The 27,970-nt window shown below is 48.4% G+C and overlaps 1 protein-coding gene across 1 annotated transcript in view; it reads right to left on the bottom strand.

The window, feature by feature from the left end:
* Positions 1 to 27,970, bottom strand: part of ARID2 (AT-rich interaction domain 2) — a 1,386,754-nt gene that overhangs the window by 565,513 nt on the left and 793,271 nt on the right. Inside the window, exon 12 of the mRNA XM_078675715.1 lies at positions 8,331 to 8,409. Coding sequence (XP_078531841.1) covers positions 8,331 to 8,409 — 79 coding nt within the window. The remainder of the gene's footprint in view (positions 1 to 8,330; positions 8,410 to 27,970) is intronic.

Here is a 27,970-nt window from a genome sequence, read left to right as displayed (position 1 = left end):
TCACAGGGCTTTGACCAGGCCCCGAACAGGACATTGGTAAGGCTTAATTAAAGGGTAGTAGAGGTTCTGTTGGGAATACCCCGGGCTGAAGCACCTCTGCCAAGACATTAGCCTTGACTTCCACTGAGGATAGTATAACGTCCAGGACCTCAGCTGCCCTACGCATCGTCATGGATAAGGAAACCTCTTCCTCTGTAGCCACACTACGAGGAGAAAGGAGATCAGTGTCTGGTGAAGTGTACAGGCCACTGGCATCAGCCAGCAAATCATACCAGTTATCTTCAGGCCAATTGTTCCTCTAGAGAGTCAGGATATCCATGGAGACCCTCGGATCCCCCCATTCATAATCCTCACACGCTCGAGTGGAAAAGGCATCATCTCCGATCCAGAAGGTCTGGATCCGGTTGACGCTGATACAGCTTTGTGTCGGAGTCAGGAATTATGATCTCTTTGGGGGTGCTCGGAACGGTTCTACAGGACCCAATCCCGGACAAGGCCATGGATTGACGACCGGGTCGCTTTGGATTTAAGAACACATCCAGTGGTGTCCAACAGGCATCAAGGGCGGACTAGCTGGTGAAAATCTAGTTGGGACTCTTCCTGGACTTGTGGGGTCCGAAAGTGCTCCAGAGGGGTCCTGGTTGCTCAAAGATGAGCTGATTGACCTCACATTTCTTTTAGTTGGGCGGGGTTTGCTCCAGGAAAAATGGGGAGATGCGAAGTGGACAGGATTCAGGATCTGCGGGCGAGACGACAGGTTGGGGACATGACTTGTGGAGTTGTTCCTGCATCTCGTTCGATGATTTGATCTAGTGCTGCAAAGTCAGAGTGCTTCAACTTTCTTTTTGTGCGACTTACATGACGAGATCCAGGACCTCGCAGATGACCGATGAGCGCGACTCCCAGAGCGGGCCCAGGACCAGAGCAATGCAGAGCCGTCCAATTCGGAGTGCCAGGATTTCCATGGCGTGCTCCCTAGTTGTCTTCGGGTGCACAGTGTGACATTCTGAACAGATCTTGGAGTTGTAGTCTAGCTCCAGGCACCACAAACAAACCAAGTGGGGGCCTGTCACTGACATTTGCCTGTGACAGGCACCACAAGACCTGAAATCCACAATTTTTCTTTTTTTTAGGGAAAAAGCTCAAAAAATTGCATCAACAAAACGTCGGTAAAGGTAGTCAAAAAGTTGAATGAGTTAGCTCTCCAGACCCATGCTGCTAGCTCAGAAAACAAGGAACTTATGTGAGTGCGCTAGGGTGGCACCTGTATAGGCACTGCACATGTCACCAAGTCCTGATGACACCTAAGTGGAGATCGGTAAACCTATCAGGGTGGAAAGGTATTTGATTTTCTGGATAAAGTCTGATGCATAGGGAATATTCTAAGGTAAGCAATCTGCAGCTATGAGATAGAGAAGTTCAGGGAATAGTACACTACACACTTAAGAGGAACATTAGTGACATGTTTGCAGGCTTTTACATCTTTTTTTGTTTGCTAACACTACTTGGTCCAGTTATTTCAAGAAATAAAGAGATCACTGCATGCAAGGTTCAGGGTAGGCACATCGTCCGTAAGGTCATACACTCGTAATGGGTAAAATGCACCTAGGGGCACAGCAGCCAGCAATTGTGAGCTAGAAGGTGAAGAATCCATTACATACTTTATGTTAGACACCACCATCTCATTGCAGGCTAGGAGGAGATATATTCGCTCTCTTTATAACAGGAAAATTAGACACCGCAAGGATGCAATGCCTTCTTGCTTCAGTGTTGATACTTGACTTATTTATAACCAGGTAGCCTCATACTTATCCCACCTAGAAGGTCACCAGATCTCTTCTACAAAAATTCTACTCATATTAGTTTTTATAAATGGTTCCATAGGAGGCATCATATATATATAATACAGCCTGCAAAGGCAATTTAGTGGCATCTACTTCAAGCACTTTATGAGCTATTTGCACATTACCACTTTTTGTAACATGGTGTGGAGGTTGTGGTTGGCATTTAACCTAATTCCTTTTTTCAGATAAAGTTGAGTTTATGCTCATAGTTCACCTTAATAGTAACCAGTCCAAGCATTTTCTGAACTATTTGTACAATCTGTGGTCAGTAAGCTGTAGTGCATCTTTGCGGCTAGTTGTGTTAATGGCATGTTAGAAGTGGTGTCTTCACACTAATTTCTGCAGCTAAATGTGATGTACTGTGATACAATAGATGTTCTTGAAGTCTGTGCAACTGTGTAAGTATCATTGTTGCACATGTTTCTCAGAGGTCAATGTTGCAGTGTTTCCATAGACAGTTCTACATGATATATTACAGTTTTTCATATGGAAATATGCGTTAATGCTAATTTACAAAAACATCACTAAATATTTGCTTCACAGGAAAAACACATGTAATGAGTCCATTAGAGTAAGAGATTCGGTTAAGTCCTTGCAGCTTCTGTATATTCTTTGTCAGGTAGTGAATTCTTGGAGACACATAGCTAGTTTTTTTCTTTTTTAAAGTTATGCTTTATGACATTATAGTGATAAATTAATGTGAGAAAGTGCCATCTTTCTGGCATGGTATGCCCCTACTTTTTGCTCATTTGCTGATGTACTTTGACTGAGTGTGTCCTGGGCTCCTGCCAATCAGGTACCCAGGGCCTGTGTTCCTTCCCTAAAACTGTGTTGAAACCAAAACCCAATTGGCATTTCTGGCCAAATGTCAGCCCCTGGTAAATGGTAACCTAGGTACCCAGGGCACTGTGACCAGAGAAGACCCCTAAGGGCTGCAGAACTTATTGTGCCACCCTTAGGGGCCCTGTACCCTGACACACACACACACTGCCTTTGCAGGCTGAGTGTCTGGGTGCAGAACTAAACAAAGAGTTGACATGGCACACATCCCTGTGTGCCATGCCCACAAACACACTGCCCTGGCATCCATCAGTCACCCCTGAGTGCACTATGTGAGTGGTGTGGGCACAGGCGCATGAGCCCTGTGCCCCCATAGTACCCAGGGCCATTCCTGGGCACTGTAAGTGCAGTATTGCTATTAAGAGTATATGGTGCTGTGAGGTTGTCATTACAAACTCCACAGCACCATAATAGCTACACTGAAGATTGAGAAGTTGATATCAAACTTCTCAGCACATTAAACCCGCACGGATGCCAGTGTGGGATTTAATGCCAAATGCACGACAGAGGGCATCTTAGAGATGCCCCCTGAAACCTAACCAACTCCCAGTGTCCTGACTGCGTGGCTACCGAGGCTGCCACCAACCGACATGTTTCTGGACCCCGGGGTCGAGAGCCTGCCGCTCTAACGGGGCTTGAAACAATACACATCCTGGGACAAGGTGCCAAGCCTCCTCCCCCAGGATGGGCAGGGGAAGCTTTAAAGGCATGCTGCCTTTGTGAGCTTCTCCAGGCCACCACCGGTTCTGACCCCCACTTTCGCGGGAACACAGGCGGGAAACCTTACGTGAGCAAAGGGGGTGTGTCAGCCTCTGCCAACCCCTCCCCTCAGGTGGGAGAGGCGAGGTGAAGCACCAATCCGGGCTACTGCCATTTTGAGGATGGGGAGCCCTACCCAATCAGAGCTAGGCCCCTGCCCCCCTCCCACTGGAGAGTGGCAGGATAGGGGGTGTACTCACCCCAGGACAGGGTCCTATTGGTCCCTGCTCTTACCCTACCTGTAACGCCCCTAAATGTAGTATTTAGGGGCACCCTGAACCTTCCTTGCTCAGATCCCGATTTGAAAACAAGAAAGAAGAACAAGAAGAACGAAGACCTGCCGTGCAGCTGCTAACAAGAGGACAACACCAATTTACTTGGCCCCAGCCCTACGGGCCTGTTGATCCTCGTACCTGCTCCTGCTAAAACCCCGACAGCAACCTCGATAACCCCGGAGGACCTGCCTGCCTTGCTCATCTAAAGAATGGGACTCCCACAAGCAGTGGTTCCGCTCAAACAGCAACAACCCCTCGTGCCAGCCAGGAACCACAAATCCAGCACACTCTGCACCCGCCGAGCCCGGCCCCTGCCTGAGTGGACAAAGACCACGAGGATGTCCCCCCGGCGACTGTGACCCGGAATCCAGCACCCAAGGACGCTTCTCGACTATCATGACGACGCCTGCAGCCTCTCAGCAAGGGACCCCTCCAACCGCGACCAGCTGAGAGTAAGACTTCCCGACGTCCAAAGACACCCCTGCACCCGGCGCCCCACGGCCCCCTGTGCCTAACTTCTGGGTGTCTACCTACCCTCCAAGATCCTAACTTACCTCTCGAAGTGGTGGTCGCACCTGAAGAATTTCCGCCCCCGAGCCTGCAGCTTTTGTTGAACTTCCAAGTCTCCCATTGAATAACATTGGGCGCCCGAAGGCTAAAAAGCACCCAGCACCCAGCTGCCCGAGTGCCACTGGAAGTGCAGCAACTACCCTACTCTACTTCCCCACTTGCCACGTGTTCTGCCTGCTAGCAGACACCAACGGAAGGCCCCCTATCCTCCAAAGGATAACATTGGGCCTACTCACTCTGCACTCGGCTGCCCCCGTGCTGCTGAGGGTGTAACAACTGTACTTAACTGATCCTGGGAGACCCCTGAGTCTACCCTTAGAACCTTAACTCTGCCAGCCGAGTACTTACCCAAAGACCGATAATTTCGTTTTCTCTATGGGGTAACATTGGCTGGGTTTCACTCAGAATTTCTTCTAAGTGTGGAGTTTTGCAACTTTAAAATGTTCAGTAAAAATCAGCCGACCAGCGAATTCTGAGTTACTCACCTGTTATCAGGAGAGATCCCAGTGCTGGATCTTTCAGCCCAGCACTGAACCTGAAAAGTAATCGTAACCGAGATTTACTGTTAACTCAATGTTCCACCATAGGAATCCATTGTCTGGTTTTCACCAGAAAATCTTCCAAGTGTCAATTTTCCAAACTTACAAACATTCCTTAAAAATTCACCTGTATAACAAAAACAATTTCTTTCAACTGTTTACAGGAAATGCACCAGGGCTGAATCCAGGATCCAGCAGAGTTTGAAAAATACACGTAAAGTGATTTTATTGCATTTACTTAAAAACTTCAATTGAGGTCAATGATAATTTGTGTTTAAACTTGTGTTGTATATTGCAACAACTGTAACCATTGCATTGCAGCTTCCAAGTAGCCCAGGGACCTTACCGGTCGAAGAGTACCAGGCTGAATCAGGGGGTGCCTCAAGGGTCCAGCTTGAGCCCCACCCTTTTTAATCTCTACGTAACTCCGATAGCAGAGATCACTGAAAGATTTGGGGTGCAAGTGGTAACCTACGCTGATGACACCCAACTTGTGGTGTCTCTCGCCCAATCAGATGAGGCAGCAGTCAGTAACTTCTCGATGTGCCTACAGGAAATAGCGGCCTGAATGGCCAATAACTGCCTGAAATTAAACAGAAGTAAGACGGAAGTGCTGGTGGTGGGGAACGCCGATGTCTGTGTGGACATCGGCATGGTGGCCGCAGGTGCTGTGGCCTCAACCCGCTCCCAGCGAACAAGTTAGAAATTTGGGTATCTGGCTAGATAATAAAATTTCTTTCGAAAACCATACCAGACGCGTGGCAGGACAGTGCTTTGGTATTCTGAGAAGTATGCGTAAGACACTTGATCTACTCCCTACTTCGGCCAGAAAAACCAGTGTCCATACTCTTGTCACATCCAGGATGGACTATGGGAACGTCCTGTACCTGGGAGCCAATATCAGGTGTATCACTCGGCTACAGAGTATACAAAATGCGGCAGCCCGTATGATCTTGATGCTGCCCAAAAGAGCGTCATCTAAGAAAGCCCTTGAATCCCTTCACTGGCTGCCTATTAAAGAACCGGTGCTCTATAAAACCCTGCTGATTAGTCACCGCATCATGCAGGGGAAACGGCCTTCCTACCTTTTAGACCTGCTGACCCCGTATACCCCTGTGCGCCATTTGAGATCTTCCGGGACAGGGCTGATTAAGGTCCCTAAGTTCAGAAGAGCTCAGATGGGTGGGCGCTCCTTCCGAGTTCAGGCTGCTCAACACTGGAATAGACTCCCACCCGAAAAGCGATCAGAGACCTCGGAACGCATATTCCGGAAACAACTGAAAACCTACCTCTTCCCTCTGGTTAGAGAGTGAGGAGGTTTCGCATCTGAAGAGCTGGGGGAAAGACTTACCCGCTCAACTGTTACTAGCCACGCCACAGCGCGTGGACACACTGGTCTCAGTGTAACCAGGCACTTTATAGATTTTTTTTATTATTATTATTATTATTATTTTAAAAGTCAACTGCTATTTGAAAGTATTAAATTGCAACATCTTATTCTGAGAAAGTATTTATGATACCTACTGTGGTTCTAAAATAAAGTAACTACATGTTTTTATATACAAAACAATTGGCCTAGAGGTCAGTTCGTGAGTGTGCAAGACCATTTGCTGACTGTGTACAAAAAATTATTTACACTGTCCTCTGATACTGCCTTACTGCTTGACCAAGCTACCGCTTTAGAGAGTAAGGTTATATCTAACTTTAGCCTCTGCCGTACCTCTGGGGACTGTGGACTCTGTGCACACTGTACCTTACTTTGGTCCAGTGTACACAGAGCCACTTTCTTACAATGAATCACTACCACCTCTAATAATGAAGATATACATCGATATAGTAATGCATCTAACATTTCCACACTTCCAACATCTATGGAGATATGAATTTGAAATGTATCAACAGATACATGTTTTACTCCCTGTACAAAAGTAGTTTGGTAAGTTTCCAAGACTGAATTTGTACCATTAAGGAAAAGTCTGTCAGTGGGGCTATTTGAGGTACGGTGGAGTCCTGGGCAATCCATATCTCATAGAACTGATGTCCGTATCCGTCTTGGAGTGAAGAGCTTGCTACATGTCAAAATGAACTGCCCTTCAGTCATACAAGCCTCATATAATTGGCCTTTCACCTCCATTCTCATGACTTCACCACATCTGACAATCGCAACCTGAGACTAACCATTTTGCTAAGTATGATACCTTCCAAAAATGTGGCTATATGGATCTCTTCTCTCGAACTACAACTGACAAATGAATCTTTGAAACAACATTTGAGATTCGTCTATCTATACACTGCTCAAAAGTGAATAATCCAAACAATGTTCTTTGCACATGACACGACAATCTGGACCCCCAACAGACTATACATGGCTGTTCAGCTCAAATCCAAGAATTGGCTGCACTGCCAGAACAGGGTAACAATGAAGCACAAGAGATTACCTGCAAATACATTGTACAACTGCATAAAAAATATTTATCAACATTGATACTGCCGGAATGTACATTTAATTTGAAGTAACTCATTGAACTGGTTCCCTCCATACAAGGAGACAAATCAAACAATGGAGCAAAACAATAAATAAGTCCCCAAAAAATAATCACAAACTTCTGAAAGAAAAGATAGTCCAATCATGATATATTTGTTAAACTCTATATGTCATGAACGCAGTATTGAAATCGCATTTCAATGTGCTGCCACATGCAAAATGAAATATGGCTTGACATACTTCCTTCTTACCGGATTCCCTAACAGGAACAAAGAAACCCATGTAGAACAAAGTAATCCTTACCTCAATTCTGTATTTTTGTACTTTATGTTCATAGCTTCACTATCATGTGCATAAACTTGTGACTAGAACTGCTATTTTAATTATTCCCCTTATAGTTCTCAATACTATAAAGATGTGTATATATATTCTCAGTCTACTCCATATGTGGCACATATCTAATTAGTTTTGTTAGACATTGATTTACAGATAACTCCAGTTTCCGACATAAAATTGTTCTGCACTGTTTATTGCTCTACTCTTCTGATTTAATACTACAGAATACACACCTGTTAAGTCATAAACCTAATAAAAGTGTAATTAAAAAGGATACTGTATAAAAAAGAAAGGATATTTCAATGAAGCTTAAACGTTCAGATGTACTCAGAAGACAAAATAAACACCTGCCTATGTACGTGCATATTAAAAACAAAAATGTTTCTGCCCGTTTCCAGTAAACAGTTAAACATTAGAAATTAGAGGAATAACTTTATACACCAGATCAGCTGGAAATATGTATCTTACATTAAATGCCTAGGATAAACCGGGACACGCACCCAGCAAATAATCCAGGCAGCGGTCATATCCATGGTTGAACAGATATAATAATAATACATATCATATATAATATAGACATAATAAGCTAGTAGAAAACAAATATGTTAATGTTTGCATTCAAATAAAGCAACAAAAAGTCAACGTAAATTAACAATTGTTCAGCAATAGAAACATCACTTACCACTGACACGCAAACTTTTCACTGTCTATTTCTACTATTCCTGGAGGAGGAGCAGCATGTGCTGACACTGGTTTAGAAGCTTGAAAGTAATGAAAAAAAGAAGGCATGACTGGAAAAAAGGGGAATGCACTTAAACACCAAAACAAGATCAATCAAGATAATGTTTGAAATGTATTTTGGTGACCTAAATTGCTTCACGTACTGAATAAAACAAATATGATAGGGTTCAGGGAACCGAAGAACATTCATACATGTACGTTTCAGATTGTACGTTACAATTCTCCGCAATTGACTTTTCATACCCCTCCATTGAAGATGTTTACCAACTGTAGCCTACCAGTCATGCCGTGTTAATGTTCCTCATACAAGATTGGAAGGGCATGAATTGCCATGTCTGGGTTACTGGGGCATATTCCAGGGTTTTGCATTTAGCAACATTAGGAGCTGGATTTACAGGTATGGTGTAGATAAGCATGGTAACCTTGGAGGGGAGAGGCAGAGGAGCTTCAGGGGTAGAAAAATGAAGATGGGGCTAGGTGTCTATGGGTGGAATACAATGGTGGTAATGGGGCAACAAGTGCATGTAGGGTGCGAACTCGACATTTGCCCTGGTACCCTAGGCGATTTGTCGAATATTTCAAGAGGGCCTGCCCTTGTGAAAGGCATTTTCAGGCTGACTCACCAGAGTTAGGGTTTGTTATTCTATTTCAAGCGTGTTCAGGGGGAAGGGGGTTGAGACAGAAAACAGGCCCAAGCACAAAACTAAAAACGCCAGCTCTCCCCTTTGCAAATCAGATAGCTAAAAAGGTGGCCCACATTTGAAAATCAGCTGAGTTTTGAACTTGTATATAGGAATTTTGCAAGGTATACAAAACTGTATGCATTTGTGCTTTCTGCAGGCAATGTTTATGGTAATTATGAGGAAATTAACAGTAAGAAAATAAGCTACTTAGCTGTAACTGTAGTTCTCCAGTATTGTTATCTTTCCTAGATTTACATGCTAGAATCATTCCCAGTCATCAAAGTGGGAGTCTCACGGTACCATTGAAAGCAGTAGTCAATGACATACATTTAACAGGTAATGTTAAACACTGACTTAAATAGCTTATCCACATCATTTAAGAATAATCAAAGTTCAGCCAAACAGGTAACAGCACGATCAAGAGCACTCACCACAGAGGCTTCAGTCCCTTAGATTTTTCAGCCCAAGTGGGATAAACAAACCCAGATAATAAGGAGGGCCTCTAAGGGAAGGAGCATAGACTGCATGCGAATCTATGAAAGAAAACAATACTGGAGAACCACAGTTACAAGTAACTTATTTTCTTCACCAGTATTGGATATTTCATAGATTCACATGCTTGAATTAGAATAGTTAGCAGTTAAAACACTATCATTAAAAGTCAGAGAATAGCAGATTGTGGTGAATAAAGTTACATATGGCTCACCTTATTGAAATAGATGGCTCCACATTACTTGTCCCACTGCCGCATCACTCTTTCCAGAAGAATCCAGACAGTAATGCTGTGTGAAGGTGTGCCTGCTGCTCCATGTTGCCGTTCAATACATTTGTAGAATAGGCACAGCGGCAAAGAGAGCTGTAGTAGAAGAGACAGCCCGAGTAGAACGAGCTTTGACTTTATTCCCCAACGGCAGTCCCGCTTGTTTGTGACAGGCTTGGATAGCCACTGCAATCCATTTGGCTATACTTTGTTTGGAAACTGAGAAGCCCTTACGAATGTTCCATAAACGACAAATAGCCGAAACACTTTCACAATTGTTGTCTTCTGTGCACGTAGAACTTAATACACCTTTTAACGTACGAGTTACTTACCTTCGGTAACGATGTATCTGGTAGAGACGATTCTAGCAGCATATTTCTTAACCTAGAATTATCCCCAGGCGTGAGACTGGATCCGGGAAACTTTTCTGCCACAGCATCCCTGCGTGCCGGGGGGGACGGTACCACATAACTCCGACCTGAAGTCGTAAGTGTCGTCAGCGATGATACATAAGTCCCAACCTGGCGCACCTACGTCAGTTATCTTCTGAGAACTTTTGTGCACCACAACGCAAATCCATCACAAAGAAAACTGTGCGAATACTGGAACAGTGTGCGAAAACCCAGCTAAACAGAAGGGAAAGAAACAGATGGTGAGGAACAGCACCATCCAGAATAGTACCAGGTACTAAGGCACCAAGTCAGGGAATGAAAGAACTGAGAGCAGCTACTAAAAGCAAGCCTGCAGACAAATACAACAGCCTTCCCAAAGCCAGAAAGCATATGAAAGAATGCTCAACAGATGAAGTCTGCAACCACCGCCCAGAATAAAGAAGGGTTCCAGGGCCAGAACGGAAGAGCAACGACAATTCATCCCCAGACAATACCAGCAGGAAGGATCTCCTAAAAAGAACTGAGGATCGAGACTCAGCGAAGGGACCTCAACCCCAAGGACCGCGAGAGTCAGAAGAGCAAGCCACACAAGGAAGCAGAGCACGAGCAAACCCCACATTGTAGGCCAAGGTGCAGGGGCGCAGAAGTACCCAGGAATTCATCACCCAATCACTAGAAAGGCGTAGTCTCAAAAAGCCCCAGCGAAAACAAAAGTAGGAGCACAAGGACCCACATCAAGGAGAAGACCAGCAGAGCAAGCGGTGCAGCTGACCGCAGACAGGCGCCCGAGCCGAGCACCAGACCACATCGAGCTCCAAACAAGGGCAAGGGCCAGGGAAATTTCAAACGACCCCAAGAAGGGGACTGTTCCAGACAGAAACCCACCCACGAAAAAGTGGGACCAGCCGGAAGATAAGAGGAGGAACAAGTAAGACCTAGCCGTAAATACAGGAAATCATCCCCCCCGGAACACTGGATAGAGGACCAGGCTGAAACGGCAGACAGGAGGTGAAACACCGCAGCACAACGCCGAAGATGGCATACCAAGCCAGTCAGTCTATACATTAGATACCTAGAAAGACGAAACTGAAACAATGCCAGTTACGCCCAGGTGAAGATCAAGAAACCGCACCAGCGGAATACAACGAGCCCAGGAAAGGCACAAACCCGCAAAGGAGATTCCACACCCTCCCAGCGAAAGACAGAACTACAAGTACCCAACATGGGGTATGACACGTCCCAAGAAAAGTATGGGAACGACTCTTAGGGAAGAAATCCCGCGTCAGAGAACAAAACTATAAACCCGCGGCAGAAACCACAGGAGGCTTAGTAAGCAGCCAAAAAGTATACACTTGCCAAAAAAGAGGGACCAGAACCAGCAGCCAACTGAAGAAGCGGGCCAACCAAGAAACCTCAAGGGCACAGCAAACCACACAAAGAGTAACGTCACCCCCGATTCCAGTAGGAAGCTGGATAACACCTCCCACCAAGACCCGGAGAATCAACAAACCAACCTACTGAGGAGGAGGCGGAGGAGGACGGAGGCCCGCAAGAAGATGCTGAATGGCGGAGTCCGCATGAGTATTAAACAGAAGAACCCCGTCAAAGGGTAGATCAACCAGACCCTCTCTAATATTTTCGGGGGAAAAGGCATCACGTAGCCAAGCATGGCGACAGAGAGCCACAGAGGTGGGCATAGCACAGCCAAGAGCATTGACAACACCCAAGGCTGCACGAAGAATAAACGTGGCTAACTCCCTACCATGCAACACATGGCCCCACAGATCAGCACGGGCACCCTCATGGGAGACATGAGAAAGAAGGGACTCAACAGAGTCCCACAGGCTGGAAGTAGCCCTGGTGAACACTCACAACGTGTTAAGCGCCGGCAAGGCAGCGCTGGGAGAAGCAAAGACATTACGCCTCCATGAATCCAACCACCGAGTCTCCCGAGACGGTGGAAACAACACCACAGGCAAACACAGAAAGGCATTCCGCAGAAGAGCCTTGAGTAGAAGGGTGGAAGGAAAGACAGAAAGGGTCTGGCAGAGCGGGACGGTGACTATGCAGGAGCGCCTGAGGCACCGGATCGTCTGTGGCAGGACGCCCCCCAAACCCCCATGAGAGAACTGTGCAGTGACGCTTCAAAAGGAAGAAACAACTCCCGTTCACCAGAGCACTGGTGGAGAACTACCAAAAGGTTGTCCATAGGAAACGGAGTGACAGGTTCACCCATCCGCAGAATACCAGCGGCTGTGGAAATAGCCCGTACAAAGGCAATATTGGCCTCAGTAGGACGCAGCGGTGGGGAAAGTAATTCCTCCGTGGGCCACGGCTACAGACTGAGCCACCCAACCCCAAGTCCAAGGGGGGGTCGGCCAGCACCGGAATAGTGGATGATCCACAGATGAAAGGGGGACTTGAGGAGCTTCAGGGGAAGGTGGAGTGGCCGGTGGAAAAGCCAGCCGCGAGCCACGGAAAGAAGGGTTTGAGGATGTAGGCCGCGGGGACAGCGAGGAGCCTTCCCTGGAAGATGCCGGCAAAAAGGCAACAATAAGGTGCCCTGTCTCCGGGGAGGTACACACAAACAGATGACAGACCTCTGGAGAAGAAGGGACTTCAGGAGATGAATCCAGAACCAGATGCCGGGGTGGCTCCGTGGAGTCCGATGCCGGGGTGGCTCCGTGGAGTCCGATGCCGGGGTGGCTCCGTAGAGTCCGCAACAAGCGCTTGATGGACGTCGATCGGCACCGGAGTGGGCACTAGTGGCGCCGGCTTGACTCCTGCCACCATGTGCTCTCCAGGGGGATGGGGCGGGGTTGACGCTGGAACGGCGAAGGAGCGGCGCTGGCTCGGCCTCAGACAGGGCAGCCGCCCACGTCGAGGACCCAGAGGGACATGGGAAAGCGCCCCAGGTCCTGGCCTCCACCCGTGACTCCACCAGAGCTGGGGAGGAAGGCTCTCGGCGCTGAAACGGCGCCGGCTCGACCTCTGGCGAGGCAGCCGGCTGCGCAGAGGACTGAGGGGGACTCGGGGGCAAGCCCGGAGTCCTGGCGATCTCCTGCGACACCACAGGGAGCCCCGTAGGGATTTACAGCGAGGCAGGGACGCTGGGCGCCGAAGAGAGAAACCACGAATGTGAGAAAGTGCCATCTTTCTTGCCTTGGTATGCCCCCACTTTTTTCTGAACTGCTCATGTGCTTTGACCGAGTGTGTCCTGGGTTCCTGCCAACTAGGTACCCAGGGCCTGTGTTGCTTCCTTAAAACTGTGTTGAAATTAAAACCCAATTGGCATCTATGGCCACCTATCAGCCCCTAGTAAATGGTACCCTAGGTACTCAGGGCATGGTGACCAGAGAAGACCCCTGAGGACTGCAGCACTTATTGTGCCACTCTCAGGGGCCCTGTACCCTGACACCCACACACTGCCTTTGCAGGCTGAGTGTCGAAGTATGGAACTAAACAAAGAGGCGCCATGCCCACAAAACCCACTGCCCTGGCATACTTCAGTCACCCCTCTAGCTGGGTGCTCTATGCCAGAGGTGTGGGCACAGGTGCATGAGCCCTGTGCCCCTACAGTACCCAGGGTCATTCCTGGGCACTGTAAGTGCAGTGATGCCATTGAGAGTATATGGTGCTGGGAGGTTGTCATCACGAACTCCACAGCAGCATAATGGCTACACTGAAGACTGACAAGTTTGGTACCAAACTTCTCAGCACATTAAACCTGCACTGATGCTAGTGTGGGATTTAATGTAAAATGCACCAGAGGGCATCTTAGAGATGCCCCCTGAAAACCTAACCTACAATCCACGTCTGGGCTAAGAGGCTGCCACACAGCAGACATGTTGCTGGACCCCTGGGTGTCACAACCCGTTTATACCTAGTGTTTATGTTCGACATGCCCAACGGGTTAGCACCCTGTAAAGAAACAATGCAATATAAGAAAAATGTTGGCAATCATGTGTTTCATCCTCATGCAAGGCGGAACATCGTAATTCATGAAGTACGTTTATTTTTTGGTGTCAGAAGAAAGGGAAACTAGCATATTTTTCTCAATATGAACTTTGATCAGAATCTACGTTGTATACAATTAGCATTTTTTTTAAATGACAATAGCTGCTTTGAAATGCTATAAATCTAAATGCATTCAGTACTCCATAATTTTTCCAAGTAAAATGTACCATGGGAGTTGTAGTGCTTTGAGGAGGCTCGGAAGGTTGAAAGTGGCGCAGGTGATAATTATGTTGAGATTAGGGGGCAAGCTGCTAGATGGGAGGAGCGAAAGTTGTTTAAAAACAGAAGGGAGAAAAGGAAATGGAGATTTTTCTCGAGATGGCAAGCGGAGGAAGTCTGTTTGTTAGCAGGTACGTGATCAAGTTACGAAAGGCAGTGGGGTGGCGTGAGTAAAGGGAACTGGGATGTTTTGAGGGGGGAGAGGAAAGGGAAGGTTTAGTTTGGAGAGAGCTGATGGGGAAGGAAGAGATTGTAGGAATGTGCAGTCGGGAAAATACAGCAATTATTTACCGGGTGTAACTAAGCTTTATAATGTTAATGTTAAGCGAAAACACCGAGCTTTGGATAGAGGCGCTGAGGGGGTAATTGAGTCGAGTAATGTCATCAACACATTTTTACATTATGAATAATTGAGTCTGTGAAGAGAAGTAAAACATTTTGCTAAGATGAAATGTTTGTTTATATATTGGTGACATGGAATTTTAATTATTGATCAATTGTCATTTACAGCTTCCCCTGACGAAGGGCCTCTTCAGGCCCGAAATGCATTGAATAAACTGCTACACATGAATTTGGCTTATGTCGTGTTCTTGATGAAAGGTTCGGATGGCCAAGCAGGAGCATTAGAAACCTGGGAAATTGTCGTAATTCCTTGCATGCGGATTGGAAAGTTTCTGAATACAAGAGTGGTGAAAAAAGTGAGTGAATAAAAGAAGGTTAAGAAAGTGATTTAGCAATAAAGATAATAATGAAAATATATTGCAAAATGCAATTTGCTGTGCCAGTGGTCAGGGGCAAAAGGTTACCCCAAGTGTCGGAGTACACTGAAGACTGACAAGTTTGGTACCAAACTTCTCAGCACATTAAACCCGCACTGATGCCAGTGTGGGATTTAATGTAAAATGCACCAGAGGGCATCTTAGAGATGCCCCCTGAAAACCGAACCTACAACCCACGCCTGGGCTGAGAGGCTGCAGAGGTTGCCATATAGCAGACATGTTGCTGGAACCCTGGGTGGAGAGCCCCCCCCGCTCTCCTGGGCCTGCAACAATGCACAACCTGGGCGAGGTGCTAGGTTTCCTCCCCAAGATGGGCAGGGGGAAGCTTCAAATGCATGCTGCCTCTGAACTTCTCCAGACCATTTGCTGTACCCAGCAACTGGCGCCACCAGTTCTGACCCCCACTCTGGCAGGAAGACTGGCGGGAAAAACTACGTCAGGAAGGGGGGGTGTGCCAGCATATGCCAACCCCACCCCTCAGGTGGGGGAGACTAGGTGAAGCACAACCCCGGGCTCCGGCAATCTTGAAGATGGGGAGCCCTGCCCAACCAGAGCTAGGCTTCTGCCCCCCTCCCACAGGAGAGGAGCAGGCTAGGTGGTGTACCCACCCCAGGACTTGCCCTACCTGTAACACCCTATATTCGGAATTTATGGGCTCCCTGAACCTTCCTTCCTCAGATCCAGATTACAAAACAAGAAAGAAGAACAAGGAACACGAAGACCAGCCGAGCAGCTGCTAAAAAGAGGAAAACACCAACTGATTTGGCCCCAGCCCTACTGGCCTGTCGACCCTCGAACCGGTTCCTGTTAAATCCCCGCATCTCCAGTGGTCAGCAACCTCAAAAACCCTGGAGGACTGGACTGCCTTGTGACTCTGACTACCTGGGTCTCACAGGAGCAGTGGTACTGCTCAAAGCAAGTAACAAGCCCTGGCATCAGCCCGGAACCGCGAACCCTGCACCCGCCAAGCCTGGCCTGTGCCAGAGTGAATCAAGACCCGAGGACGTCCCCCGGCGATTCTGACCTGGAATCCAGTGCCAAAGTTCCCTCCTCGACGACCCAGACCCGCCTGCAGCCTCAGGACAAAGGACCCCTCTGACCGCGACCAGCAGGGGGTAAGATTTCCCGACCTCAAAAGACACCCCAGCGCCCCACAGCCCCCTGTGCCAGACTCCTGGGTGCCTACCTATCCTCCAAGATCCCAACTGACCCCTTGAAGTGTTGGTAGCTCTAGAAGATCCACCGTTCCGGAGCCTGCAGCCTTTGTTCCCTTTACAAGATCCTCATTGAATAACATTGAGCGCCCGACGGCTAAAAAGCACTCTGCACCCCGCCGCCTGAGTGCCCCTGGGAGTGCAACCTTTGTCCTATCCTACTTACCCATTTGCCCTGAGCAAGTTACCAGGAGTTCAGCTCCTACAGCCGCGTGGCCTGCTAGCCAGCAGTCACAAACCGAAGGCCCCCTGCCTCTCATTGGATAACATTGGGCCTAACTACATCCGCACCCGGCCGCCCCTGTGCCGCTGAGGGTGTACCAACTGTACTTACCTGACCCTGGGGGACCACTGAGTCTATGCCCAGAACCACAACTTCACCAGACGAGTACTCACCAGGAAACCGGTAACTCACTTACCTGCCATTGAATAACATTGACTGGTTTGACTCGAAAAAATCTTCTGCCTACTTTTGAAAACGTAAAATATTCATATAAAATCATCAGAATTCCGAAATACTCACCTGTGATCAGGAGAGGGGTGAGTACTGTACCCTGTAGCCCAGTACTGAACTGCAAAAGTAATCCCTAGCGGGTTTACTAGTAACTTGTATTTTCTCCATAGGAATCTATTGTCTGCTTTTCTATGAAATTTCTTCCGTCTACTTTTGAAAACTATAAATATTCTTTAAAAATCATACGAAATACTGAAACGTAATAACTTACCTGTTTTAAGTTGAGGCCCCAGGAGCCCAGTACTTGATTACAAAAGTAACAAGATCGTACTTTACCTGCAACCTGAATTTTCTCCCATTGGATAACCATGCCAGGTTTCTGTTGAAAAGTTTCTAAGTGTGAACTTTTAAAATTGCTTTTTATTCCTCAAAAATCACTACAATACCTAAAACGTTTTTGCTAAACTGTTTTCAGCTTAGACCCCAGGACTAAACCTAGGAGCCAGTCCTGGAATTACCAAAGAAATCTACAAAGTAATCAACTGTGGTTATATAAGGAAATCCATTGAGCTCAATGCTAAATTGTGTGTAGAATTGTGTTGCCTACTGCAACCCCTGTACCTATTGTATTTACAAATGTAATTGCCTTTCTGCAAAGTACTCATCTGAGACCTCTCATATGGAGAACAGTACATTTTGATACCTGTTGGTTCTAGAAATAAAACAACTATATCTCTTGATATACAAACAATTGGCCTGGAGTTTAGTCTTTGAGTGTGTGAAACCTTTTGCTGACTGAGTGTGTGCAACAAATGCTTTACACTGTCCTCTGGTACTGCCTTACTGGTCGACCAAACTACCACTTTAGAGAGTAAGGTCACACCTGGCTTTAACCTCTGTTATACCTCTGGGGTTTATGGACTCTATACGCACTGTACCTTAATTCTGGTCCAGTGTATATAGAGCCACTTTCTCGCAACGAAGGACCACACCTCGACGACACCACCCTTCTACGACATGAAGCCGAAACCTTCAGCGCCGAAGCCGCCGGCGACTCCGCGGAAGTCCCTGCGCGAGGCAAGGGATCCGCGGACGTTTCAGGAGGTGGAGGAAGGGTCAAAGAAGCCGGCAGAGCCACAGCGTAGGCTGTCATTTGGGCCCTCGTCGCCCCTGTGCCGGGAAACGGCAGGTAGGAAGGCGACAAACAGGGGCGCATGTCCCGAGGGGAGTTGGTGCCCACCGTGGAAGAAAGACAGGGCCTCAGAGACAAACTGAAGGACCTACCAACCAGTGAGCCACGCCCTTTGGCACCAAAGCATGAAAAAGAAGAGAAGGCCTGAAAACAGGGTAGGACACATCCGGATCCCCGTTGCACGCGGAAAAGGGAAAAAAACTGATGTAGGTGCGCCGTGGTGGGACTTGTGTATCACGGATGCGGTCAGCGCAAAATCACGTGGTGCCGTCCCCCCGGCGCACAGGTATGCTGTGGCAGAAAAGTTTTCTGGATCCAGTCTCACGCCTGGGGATAATTCTACATTAAGGAATCTGCGGCTAGAAGTCTCTATCAGAGATCAGCCACAGTTTGGGGATTAGCAAAGAATGTTGTTCTATGGGTTCATGCAAATGGAAATCCAAAGGAACCTTTGGTATGAACTTAGGATTGGTCCTTAGCACTCCTCGTTTGAATTGCATGAATGGTTCTTTAATTGTGAACGCTTGAATATCACGTACCCTTCTTGATTTCATGAGTGCAAGTAAGAGTGCTGTTTTCCAAGTTATGCACTTTAGATCTGCTATATGAATGGGCTCAAAGGGGGTTTTTGTTAGTTGCCCCAGTACTATACTAAGGTGCCAAGAAGGACATATTTTTACAGGAGGACACACTGTGGAAAGGCCCCAGGGAAACTGCTTGATCACTCTGCTACCCCATAGTAAAGTTGATTTACCCGACCTTCTGAATCATGAGATCGCTGCCAAATGAACAAGTTACTTACCTTTGGTAACAATATATCTGTAAGAGACATATATTAGTTATAGATTACTTACCTTAGAATTACCCCCAGGCGTCATACTGAATCCAGAGAATTTTTCTTCAGCAGTTCCCCTGCGCATCGGTAGGTGGCGTCTGTCGACTCCGCGTTTGTCGTTGGCCTCGTGATTGCCGGAATGATGTCGCGAAATCTACTTAGAAGCCCCCCCTGCGCGCGGACTTCAGTTCTTTACACAACATTCCACGCTAGAAGGACAGAGCCATGCAAAACACTGACCACTGGTGCACAAAACTAGAGCCCTGAAAGAGAGTCTCTTACTCTAGAAATCAATTCGCAGAACGGGGAGGATGGTTGGGGCGGTATGGAACTATAACTAATACATGTCTCTTACCGATATAGTGTTACCGAAGGTAAGTAACTTGTTCATCTGAAAGAGACTTTTAGTTATAGATTCTTTACCTTAGAATAGATACCCCAGCAATACCAACCCCGGCGGTGGGTCTGCGAACCAAGTCAACCAAGAACTGAACAGTCAAAGAAGCAGTCTCTCCAAACTTGACTATCCAGGTAGTAATGTTTAGTAAACGTGTGCAGTGATGCCCACATCACAGCCTGACCGTTCTTGGCTCCCACTTAGCCAACAAAGAGATGATCATCCACCCGGAATGGTTTTGAGTGATCCAAATAAAATGAAGCGCATGCTTTGGATTCAGACAGTGTGGCCTCTCCTCCTCTTTGGAAGGATTCGGGACAAAAAGAAGGTGGGCAAAGTGATGGTCTGTCCTATGTAGAAACAGTTACTGTGATCCTCCGAGCACTCAATCATGTAACAAATAGTCTTTATATAGTTTCCACTATATCTTTTAATGTCCAGTCTTCTACAAGTCAAGGTACAAGTAATAAGGCAATAAATCAGTCAGGTGCTCAGGAGGAGGTGGGGGACTGGTTACCACAGTCACCAAGACAACCAAAAGGTCCAAACAATTACTGTGATCCTCCGAGCACTCAATCATGTAACAAATAGTCTTTATATAGTTTCCACTATATCTTTTAATGTCCAGTCTTCTACAAGTCAAGGTACAAGTAATAAGGCAATAAATCAGTCAGGTGCTCAGGAGGAGGTGGGGGACTGGTTACCACAGTCACCAAGACAACCAAAAGGTCCAAACAATTACTGTGATCCTCCGAGCACTCAATCATGTAACAAATAGTCTTTATATAGTTTCCACTATATCTTTTAATGTCCAGTCTTCTACAAGTCAAGGTACAAGTAATAAGGCAATAAATCAGTCAGGTGCTCAGGAGGAGGTGGGGGACTGGTTACCACAGTCACCAAGACAACCAAAAGGTCCAAACAATTACTGTGATCCTCCGAGCACTCAATCATGTAACAAATAGTCTTTATATAGTTTCCACTATATCTTTTAATGTCCAGTCTTCTACAAGTCAAGGTACAAGTAATAAGGCAATAAATCAGTCAGGTGCTCAGGAGGAGGTGGGGGACTGGTTACCACAGTCACCAAGACAACCAAAAGGTCCAAACAATTACTGTGATCCTCCGAGCACTCAATCATGTAACAAATAGTCTTTATATAGTTTCCACTATATCTTTTAATGTCCAGTCTTCTACAAGTCAAGGTACAAGTAATAAGGCAATAAATCAGTCAGGTGCTCAGGAGGAGGTGGGGGACTGGTTACCACAGTCACCAAGACAACCAAAAGGTCCAAACAATTACTGTGATCCTCCGAGCACTCAATCATGTAACAAATAGTCTTTATATAGTTTCCACTATATCTTTTAATGTCCAGTCTTCTACAAGTCAAGGTACAAGTAATAAGGCAATAAATCAGTCAGGTGCTCAGGAGGAGGTGGGGGACTGGTTACCACAGTCACCAAGACAACCAAAAGGTCCAAACAATTACTGTGATCCTCCGAGCACTCAATCATGTAACAAATAGTCTTTATATAGTTTCCACTATATCTTTTAATGTCCAGTCTTCTACAAGTCAAGGTACAAGTAATAAGGCAATAAATCAGTCAGGTGCTCAGGAGGAGGTGGGGGACTGGTTACCACAGTCACCAAGACAACCAAAAGGTCCAAACAATTACTGTGATCCTCCGAGCACTCAATCATGTAACAAATAGTCTTTATATAGTTTCCACTATATCTTTTAATGTCCAGTCTTCTACAAGTCAAGGTACAAGTAATAAGGCAATAAATCAGTCAGGTGCTCAGGAGGAGGTGGGGGACTGGTTACCACAGTCACCAAGACAACCAAAAGGTCCAAACAATTACTGTGATCCTCCGAGCACTCAATCATGTAACAAATAGTCTTTATATAGTTTCCACTATATCTTTTAATGTCCAGTCTTCTACAAGTCAAGGTACAAGTAATAAGGCAATAAATCAGTCAGGTGCTCAGGAGGAGGTGGGGGACTGGTTACCACAGTCACCAAGACAACCAAAAGGTCCAAACAATTACTGTGATCCTCCGAGCACTCAATCATGTAACAAATAGTCTTTATATAGTTTCCACTATATCTTTTAATGTCCAGTCTTCTACAAGTCAAGGTACAAGTAATAAGGCAATAAATCAGTCAGGTGCTCAGGAGGAGGTGGGGGACTGTGCGCTCTTCTATTCCGTTACCAATATATAATTTCTGTGTCTATGTAGAAACAGGTAACAACTTTGGGAAGAAAAGAAGGACGAGCTCGAAGGACAACCTTGTCCAGATGAACAGCAAGGAAAGGAGGTTTAGAAGAAAGCGCCTGAAGCTAACTCACCCTGCGAGCAGAGGTGATGAGAATCAGAAAAGTAGTCTTTAAGGTCAATAGTCTGAGAGGACAATTATGTAGTGACTCGAAAGGAGCACACATGAGGTAGGTTAAGACCAGATGCGAGTCCCACTGGGGCATTACAAAAAGAATAGGTGGAAAGGGGAGTAATGCCCTTAAGAAACCTATTTACAATAGGGGACTTGAAAAGAGAAGGCTGATCAAGATGGCGAAGAGAGGCCGAAATGACTGAAAGATAGCTCTTAAGGGTGGCCAGAGCAGAGCACCCTTAAGGCCAAGGAAAGAAGGAAGAGGAGAACCTCTGAAAGAGGGGCAGAAAAGGGATCAACAGCCTTTGCTGTGCACCATGCCGCATATTTGTTCCTTTTTAGTTGGGGGATGCCTGGCCGCCAAGATGATATTACAGACTTCGGGAGGAAGGTCAAAAGCTGTCAACTATCGCCACTCAATATCCACACAAGGAGGTAGAGGTTGGACAGGTTTGGGTGGAGGACCGTCCTCTGCTGGTGCGACAGAAGATCATCCCGAAGAGGCAGACTGATCGGAGGATCGATGGCCATGTTCAAGACCAGGGGATTCCGCACCCAATCAGAAGCCACAAGAATGACTTGGGCCCGTCGTGCTTGACCTTCTTCAACACTCTGCGCAGAAGTGGTATAGGCGGAAAGGCATATATAAGACTCCGATTCTACTCGTGGCGAACAGCATCGCCGAGCGAGTGCAGTCTTGAAAATTCCAACACGCAGAACTGCTGACATTGCGTGCTCTCTTCGGTGGCAAACAGATCTAACCAAGGCTCTCCGCCCTGCTGAAAGAGACCTTTCACTAACTCCGAGTGAAGACGTCATTCGTGATCCATCATGGACTGGCGGCTGAGTTCGTCCGCCCTGGCAATCAGCAAGCCTGCCAGGTGTTGAACCACCAGGGACATGCCCTGATGTTCCAGCCACGTCCAGAGGCGGAGAGCCTCTTGACTTGGGGTCCAAGACCCCACCCGCCCTGTTTGTTGCAATACCACATGGCGGTGGTGTTCTCCGTCAACACCTGCACTACTCTTCCTTAGACAGAAGGAAGGAATGCTTTCAGTGCAAGACAGATCACCCTCAAATCCAGCAGGTTGATGTGGAGTCTGGACTACGCCAGAGACCAGAGGCCTCTGATCTCCGCCTCGCCCATGTGGACACCCCATCCCAGAAGTGACGCATCTGTCACCACTGTGAAGTCTGGTTCGGGAAGAGGGAGGGATCTGCCGTTGACCCAATCCTAGTTCGTTAGCCACCACTGCAATTGGTGTGCAGGCCCATCCGAGATCTGGACTACATCAGAAAGATTCCCTTAATGCTGCACCCACCGAAACTTCAGGTCCCACTGCAGAGCCCGCTTATGCCACCTGGCATGGTCCACCAGCAGGATGCAGGAGGCCAGGAGGCCCAGTAGCCTCAGGGTCACTCTCACCGAAATCCGGGATAGAAGCTGAAACATTGGTATCATAGCCCAAATATCCTGGACTCGTTGCTCGGAAGGATAGGCCTGAAACTGCGGTGTATCCAGAAGGCTCTGATGAAAAGGAGCTTCTGAGAGGGAATCAGTTGTGACTTCGGCACATTGATAGTGAACCCCCGTGAAGGTAGGAGGTCCGCCATAGTCTGGAGGTGGGAAACAACAGCCTGGGGCGAACACGCCTTCAACAGCCAGTTGTTGAGATAGGGGAAGACTGGAACCCCATGATCTGCACAGATGAGCTGCGACCACCGCCATCACTTTCGTGAACACCCGAGGGGCGGTGGTAAGGCCAAACGGGAGCACGGTGAACTGAAGATGCTCATGGCCTACCGTAAATGGGCATGCAGTCCTACCGGAGGCTCCTTTTTCGCCAAGGAATAGCACATTTTGAAGCAAAGGACGACCCATCGAAAGATGGTCCATTTTTGCATGGCCCGACGATTCTTGGCGCCCACATAGCGAACAAAGAGTTCACACACCTGGAATTTTGTGCGATCCAGATAAAATGATAGCATACTTTTGAATCCAGGCAGAGGAGCCTCTCCTCTTTAGAAGGATGTGGGGGCAGGAAGAAGGTGGGCAAAGTGATGGTCTGTCCTATGTTGAAAGAGGTAACAACTTTGGGGAAAAAAAGAAGGTTGAGTTCGAAGGACAACCTTGTCTGGATCAACAGCAAGGAAAGGAGGTTTAGAAGAAAGAGCCTGCAGCTCATTCACCCTGTGAACATGGGTGATGGCAAGCAGAAAAGCAGTCTTCAAGGTCAATAGTCTGATAGGACAATTATGTGGTGGCTCGAAAGGAGCACACATGAGGTAGGTTAAGACCACATTCAAGTCGCACTGGGGCATTACAAAAGGAATAAGAGGAAAGAGGCGAGTAATGCCCTTAAGAAATCTAGTTACAATAGGAGACTTGGAAAGAAGAGGCTGATCAGGAAGGCGAAGAAAGGCAAAAATGGCCAAAAGATAGCCCTTAAGAGTGCCCATAGCAGAGCCCTGCTGGGCCAAGAAAGAAGGAAGAGGAGAACACCTGTAAGAGGGGCAGAAAGGGGATCCACAGCCTTTGCTGTGCACCATGACACAAATTTGCTCCATCTGCAGGCGTGTAACATTTTAGTGGCGGGACACCTGGCTGGCAAGATCACACTACAGACTTTAGGAGGAAGGTCAAAATCTGTCAACCGTCACCGCTTAATCTCCACGCAAGGAGGTGGAGGCTGATCAGGTTCGGGTGGAGGACCGTCCCCTGCTGCTACGACAGAAGATCCTCCCGAAGAGGCAGTCTGATCAGAGGATCAATGGCCATGTTCAAGAGCTCGGGATACCGGACTCCTCGTGCCCAATCCGGAGCCACAAGAATGACCTGGGCTGGTCGCGCTTGATCTTGAGTGGTACAGGCGGAAAGGCATTTAGACGACCGCAATTCCTTTCACGACGAAAAGCGTCGCCGAGCGAGTGCCGCCTTGGAAATGTCAAACCGCAGAACTGCTGACTTTGCGCGTTCTCTTTGGTGGCAAAAATATCTAACCAAGGCTCTCTCCACTGCTGAAAGAGACCTAGAACAACCTCCGAGTGAAGATGCCATTCGTGATCCATCATGCACCAGCAGATGAGTTTGTCTGTCTTGGCGTTCAGGGAACCTGCTAGGTGTTGAACCACCAGGGACATGCCCTGATGTTCCAGCCACGTCCAGAGGTTGAGAGCCTCTTGACATAGGTTCCACGACCCCACTCCACCCTGTTTGTTGCAGTACCACATGGCGGTGGTGTTGTCCGTGAACACCTGCACTACTCTCCCTTTGACGGAAGGAAGGAATGCTTTCAGTGCAAGACGGATCGGCCGGAGCTCCAGCAGGTTGATGTGGAGCCTGGACTCCACCGGAGACCTGAGGCCTCTGATCTCCACCTCTCCCTTGTGGCTGCCACATCCCAGAAGGGATGCATCTGTCACCACTGAAGTCTGGTTGGAGAAGGGAGAGGGATCTGCTGTTGACCCAATCCAGGTTTGTTAGCCACCACTGCTTTGGTGTGCAGTGCCCTCCGAGACATGGGCAACATCAGAAAGATTCCCCATATGCTGCCCCCACTGGAACTTCAGGTCCCACTGCAGAACCCCCTGGCATAGTCCACCAGCAGGATGCAGGAGGTCATGATTCCCAGAAGCCTCAGGGTCATCCTCACCGAAACCTGGGATAGAAGCTGAAACATCGGTATCATAGCCCGAATATCCTGGACTCGCTGCTCGGGATGATAGGCCCGAAACTGCGCTGTATCCAGAACTGCTCCGATGAAGAGGAGCTTCTGAGAGAGGGAATCAGGCACGTTGATAGTGAACCCCAGCGAGTGCAGGAGGTCCGCTGTAGTCTGGGGGTGGGAAACGACAGCCTGGGGCAAACTTGCCTTTAACAGCCAGTCGTCGAGATAGGGGAAGACTGGAACCCCTGATCTGAGCAGATGAGCTGCGACCACCGCCATCACTTTCGTGAACACCCGAGGTGCGCTGGTAAGGCCAAAGGGGAGCAGGGTAAATTGAAAATGCTTGTGGTTTAAAGTGAACCATAGGTAACGCCTGTGGGCGGGCAGGACGGGGATGTGAAAATAAGCATCCTGCAAGTCCAGCGCTACCATCCAATCTCCATGGTCAAGGGCAGACCAGACCAGAGCCAACGTCAATATTTTGAACTTCTCCTTCCGGAGGAAGCGGTTGACATCGCTGATCTCCAAGATAAGACCCAGGCCTTTGGCCTTCTTAGGCACCAGGAAGTAGAGGGTGTAACAACGACAACCTACTTCTGGCACCGGAATTCACTTAACCTCCCTTGGCTAAAAAGGCCACAACTTCCTGTTGGAGAAGGGCCATGCAATGGAGTGTTGGTGGCATGAAGGGAGGGGTAGTCTCAAAGGGGAGGGAGTAGCCCCTTCGGACTATCTGCAAAACCCACCTGACCGACGTGATGATGTGCCAGAGAGGGAGATGATGGCGAATCCTGCCACCCACTGGCAACTGGTCGCACTGAAAGGTCGGCTAGGAAGGGTTGGAGGCGATGCAGAGGGACACTGTTGGACTGGCCTGCCCGCTGGACCCAGACTCACGGCACTGTGTCCCACGTCCCCGGTCGCGCAGAGGTTGAGTAGCTTGCGGTGGCCTGTGGCCCTGGTGGAACATGGTGGGGCACCCCCTCCGCAGCTACGAAAGGCGGACTGAACAGGGCGAGAGGTGGCAGCGAGGCCCAAGGATCAGGCCTTAGCTCGAGAGTCCTTGAGGCGCTCGAGCACACTGTCCGCCTTGTCGCCAAACAGGCGACTGCCATCAAAAGGCATGTCCATAAGGGTCGATGGACATGCCTGGAAAAGCCAGTAGACCTCAACCAGGCATAGTGTCTCAGGGATACGGACGTAGAAATTGTTCTAACTAGTGAGTCGGCAGTATCCAGCACACATCGAATGGCGGACTTCGCTGTGTTACTATCCTCTGCAATGAGTTAGTACAGTCCGGGCCTCCTCCAGGCACTGTGGCAACACTTGCGCAACCGTGTCCCTCACAGAGTAGGTGTAGCGGCCGGCCCAAGAGACAAGCGGTGTTCACTGATTGCAGTCCTAAGCTGGCATAAGAAAACATCTTCTTCCCAAGATGTTCCCGGTTCTTGGATGCCCTATCTGGGGAGCAATAGGGAATGCGCCTATGGAGCTTGTGGCTTGGACCACCAAACTCTCAGGGGTAGGGTGTTGGGAGAGGAAAATGGGGTCACCCGGGCTGTGAGGTGGCATCGGGCAATCCTATCCACAGGAGCCCCTGTGCTGGGCTTGGACCAAGTGCCCAGAAGGATGTTAGCGAGGGCCTCATTGAACGGCAGCAGGGGCTCCGCGGAGGCAGCTGCTGGTTGAAGCACCTCAGTCAGGAGGTTAGTCCTGACTGCCACCGTAGGAAGCTCGAGGCCCAAGGCCTCAGCTACCCTACGCAACACCACAGCGTAAGAGGCTCCCCTCCTCCGTGGCCACGGTAAGGGGAGAAAGCATACCTAAGTCTGGGAAGGTATTCAGACCAGCTGAACTGCCATGGGGAGCACAGACCCTCTCCAGTCCTCCTCATCCTCCCCTGGCTGCCCCTCAGGGTGAAAAGGAATGGAAGGATAGAACAATGATACAAGTCTACGCCGATCCGGCTACATGTTCGCCTCGAGCCGGAGGCCGAGGTAGACATCGGCCGGGGACCCAAGCGGCATCTGAGGCAGCAGAGGCGTCGTCAGTGGAATCGGCACCAGGTGAGGTGTCGCCAGTGGTGATCTGGATCCAAGCCAGGATCCCTGGGGGCCCTGCGGCGGTGTGGTCGGGCCAGAGAAGCCAGCATCAAAGGCCTAGAGCCCCAGCCGATTCCGCGGGGCCGAAGGCATGCCATGGGGATTCTGGCTGCCCAAGGATGGAGTGGAGGGCCTCGTAAAAGACAAAGAGCTCGGCAGGGGACGCTTGGACTCACCCTAGCAGGCTCCGTGGGCGGAGCCGAAGGACGACGACATTCCACGTCTCGTCAGCCGATGGACAGGGAGAAGGCAAAGAGTGACTGTGCTTCTTTGCCTTCTTCTTGTGCTTCGACTTACACTAAGACGAAAACTTGGTTGAGGAGTGGAGGTGCCCTCAGCGACTTCCCTCTCGACCGGGACCTCGAGCGGTGCGGAGCTGACTGCCGGGCTTCCAGAAGCTTTCAGGACAGCTCCCGCAAAGACTTCAGGTTCATGGCCCGACAGTATGAGCACAACTTAGGGTTGTGTTTGCGCT

The sequence above is a fragment of the Lissotriton helveticus genome, chromosome 1_1, assembly GCF_964261635.1.
Source record: "Lissotriton helveticus chromosome 1_1, aLisHel1.1, whole genome shotgun sequence".
Classification (NCBI taxonomy): domain Eukaryota; kingdom Metazoa; phylum Chordata; class Amphibia; order Caudata; family Salamandridae; genus Lissotriton; species Lissotriton helveticus.
The sequence above is the reverse complement of the archived record's forward strand: the minus strand, read 5'-3'. Positions and strand labels throughout refer to the sequence as shown.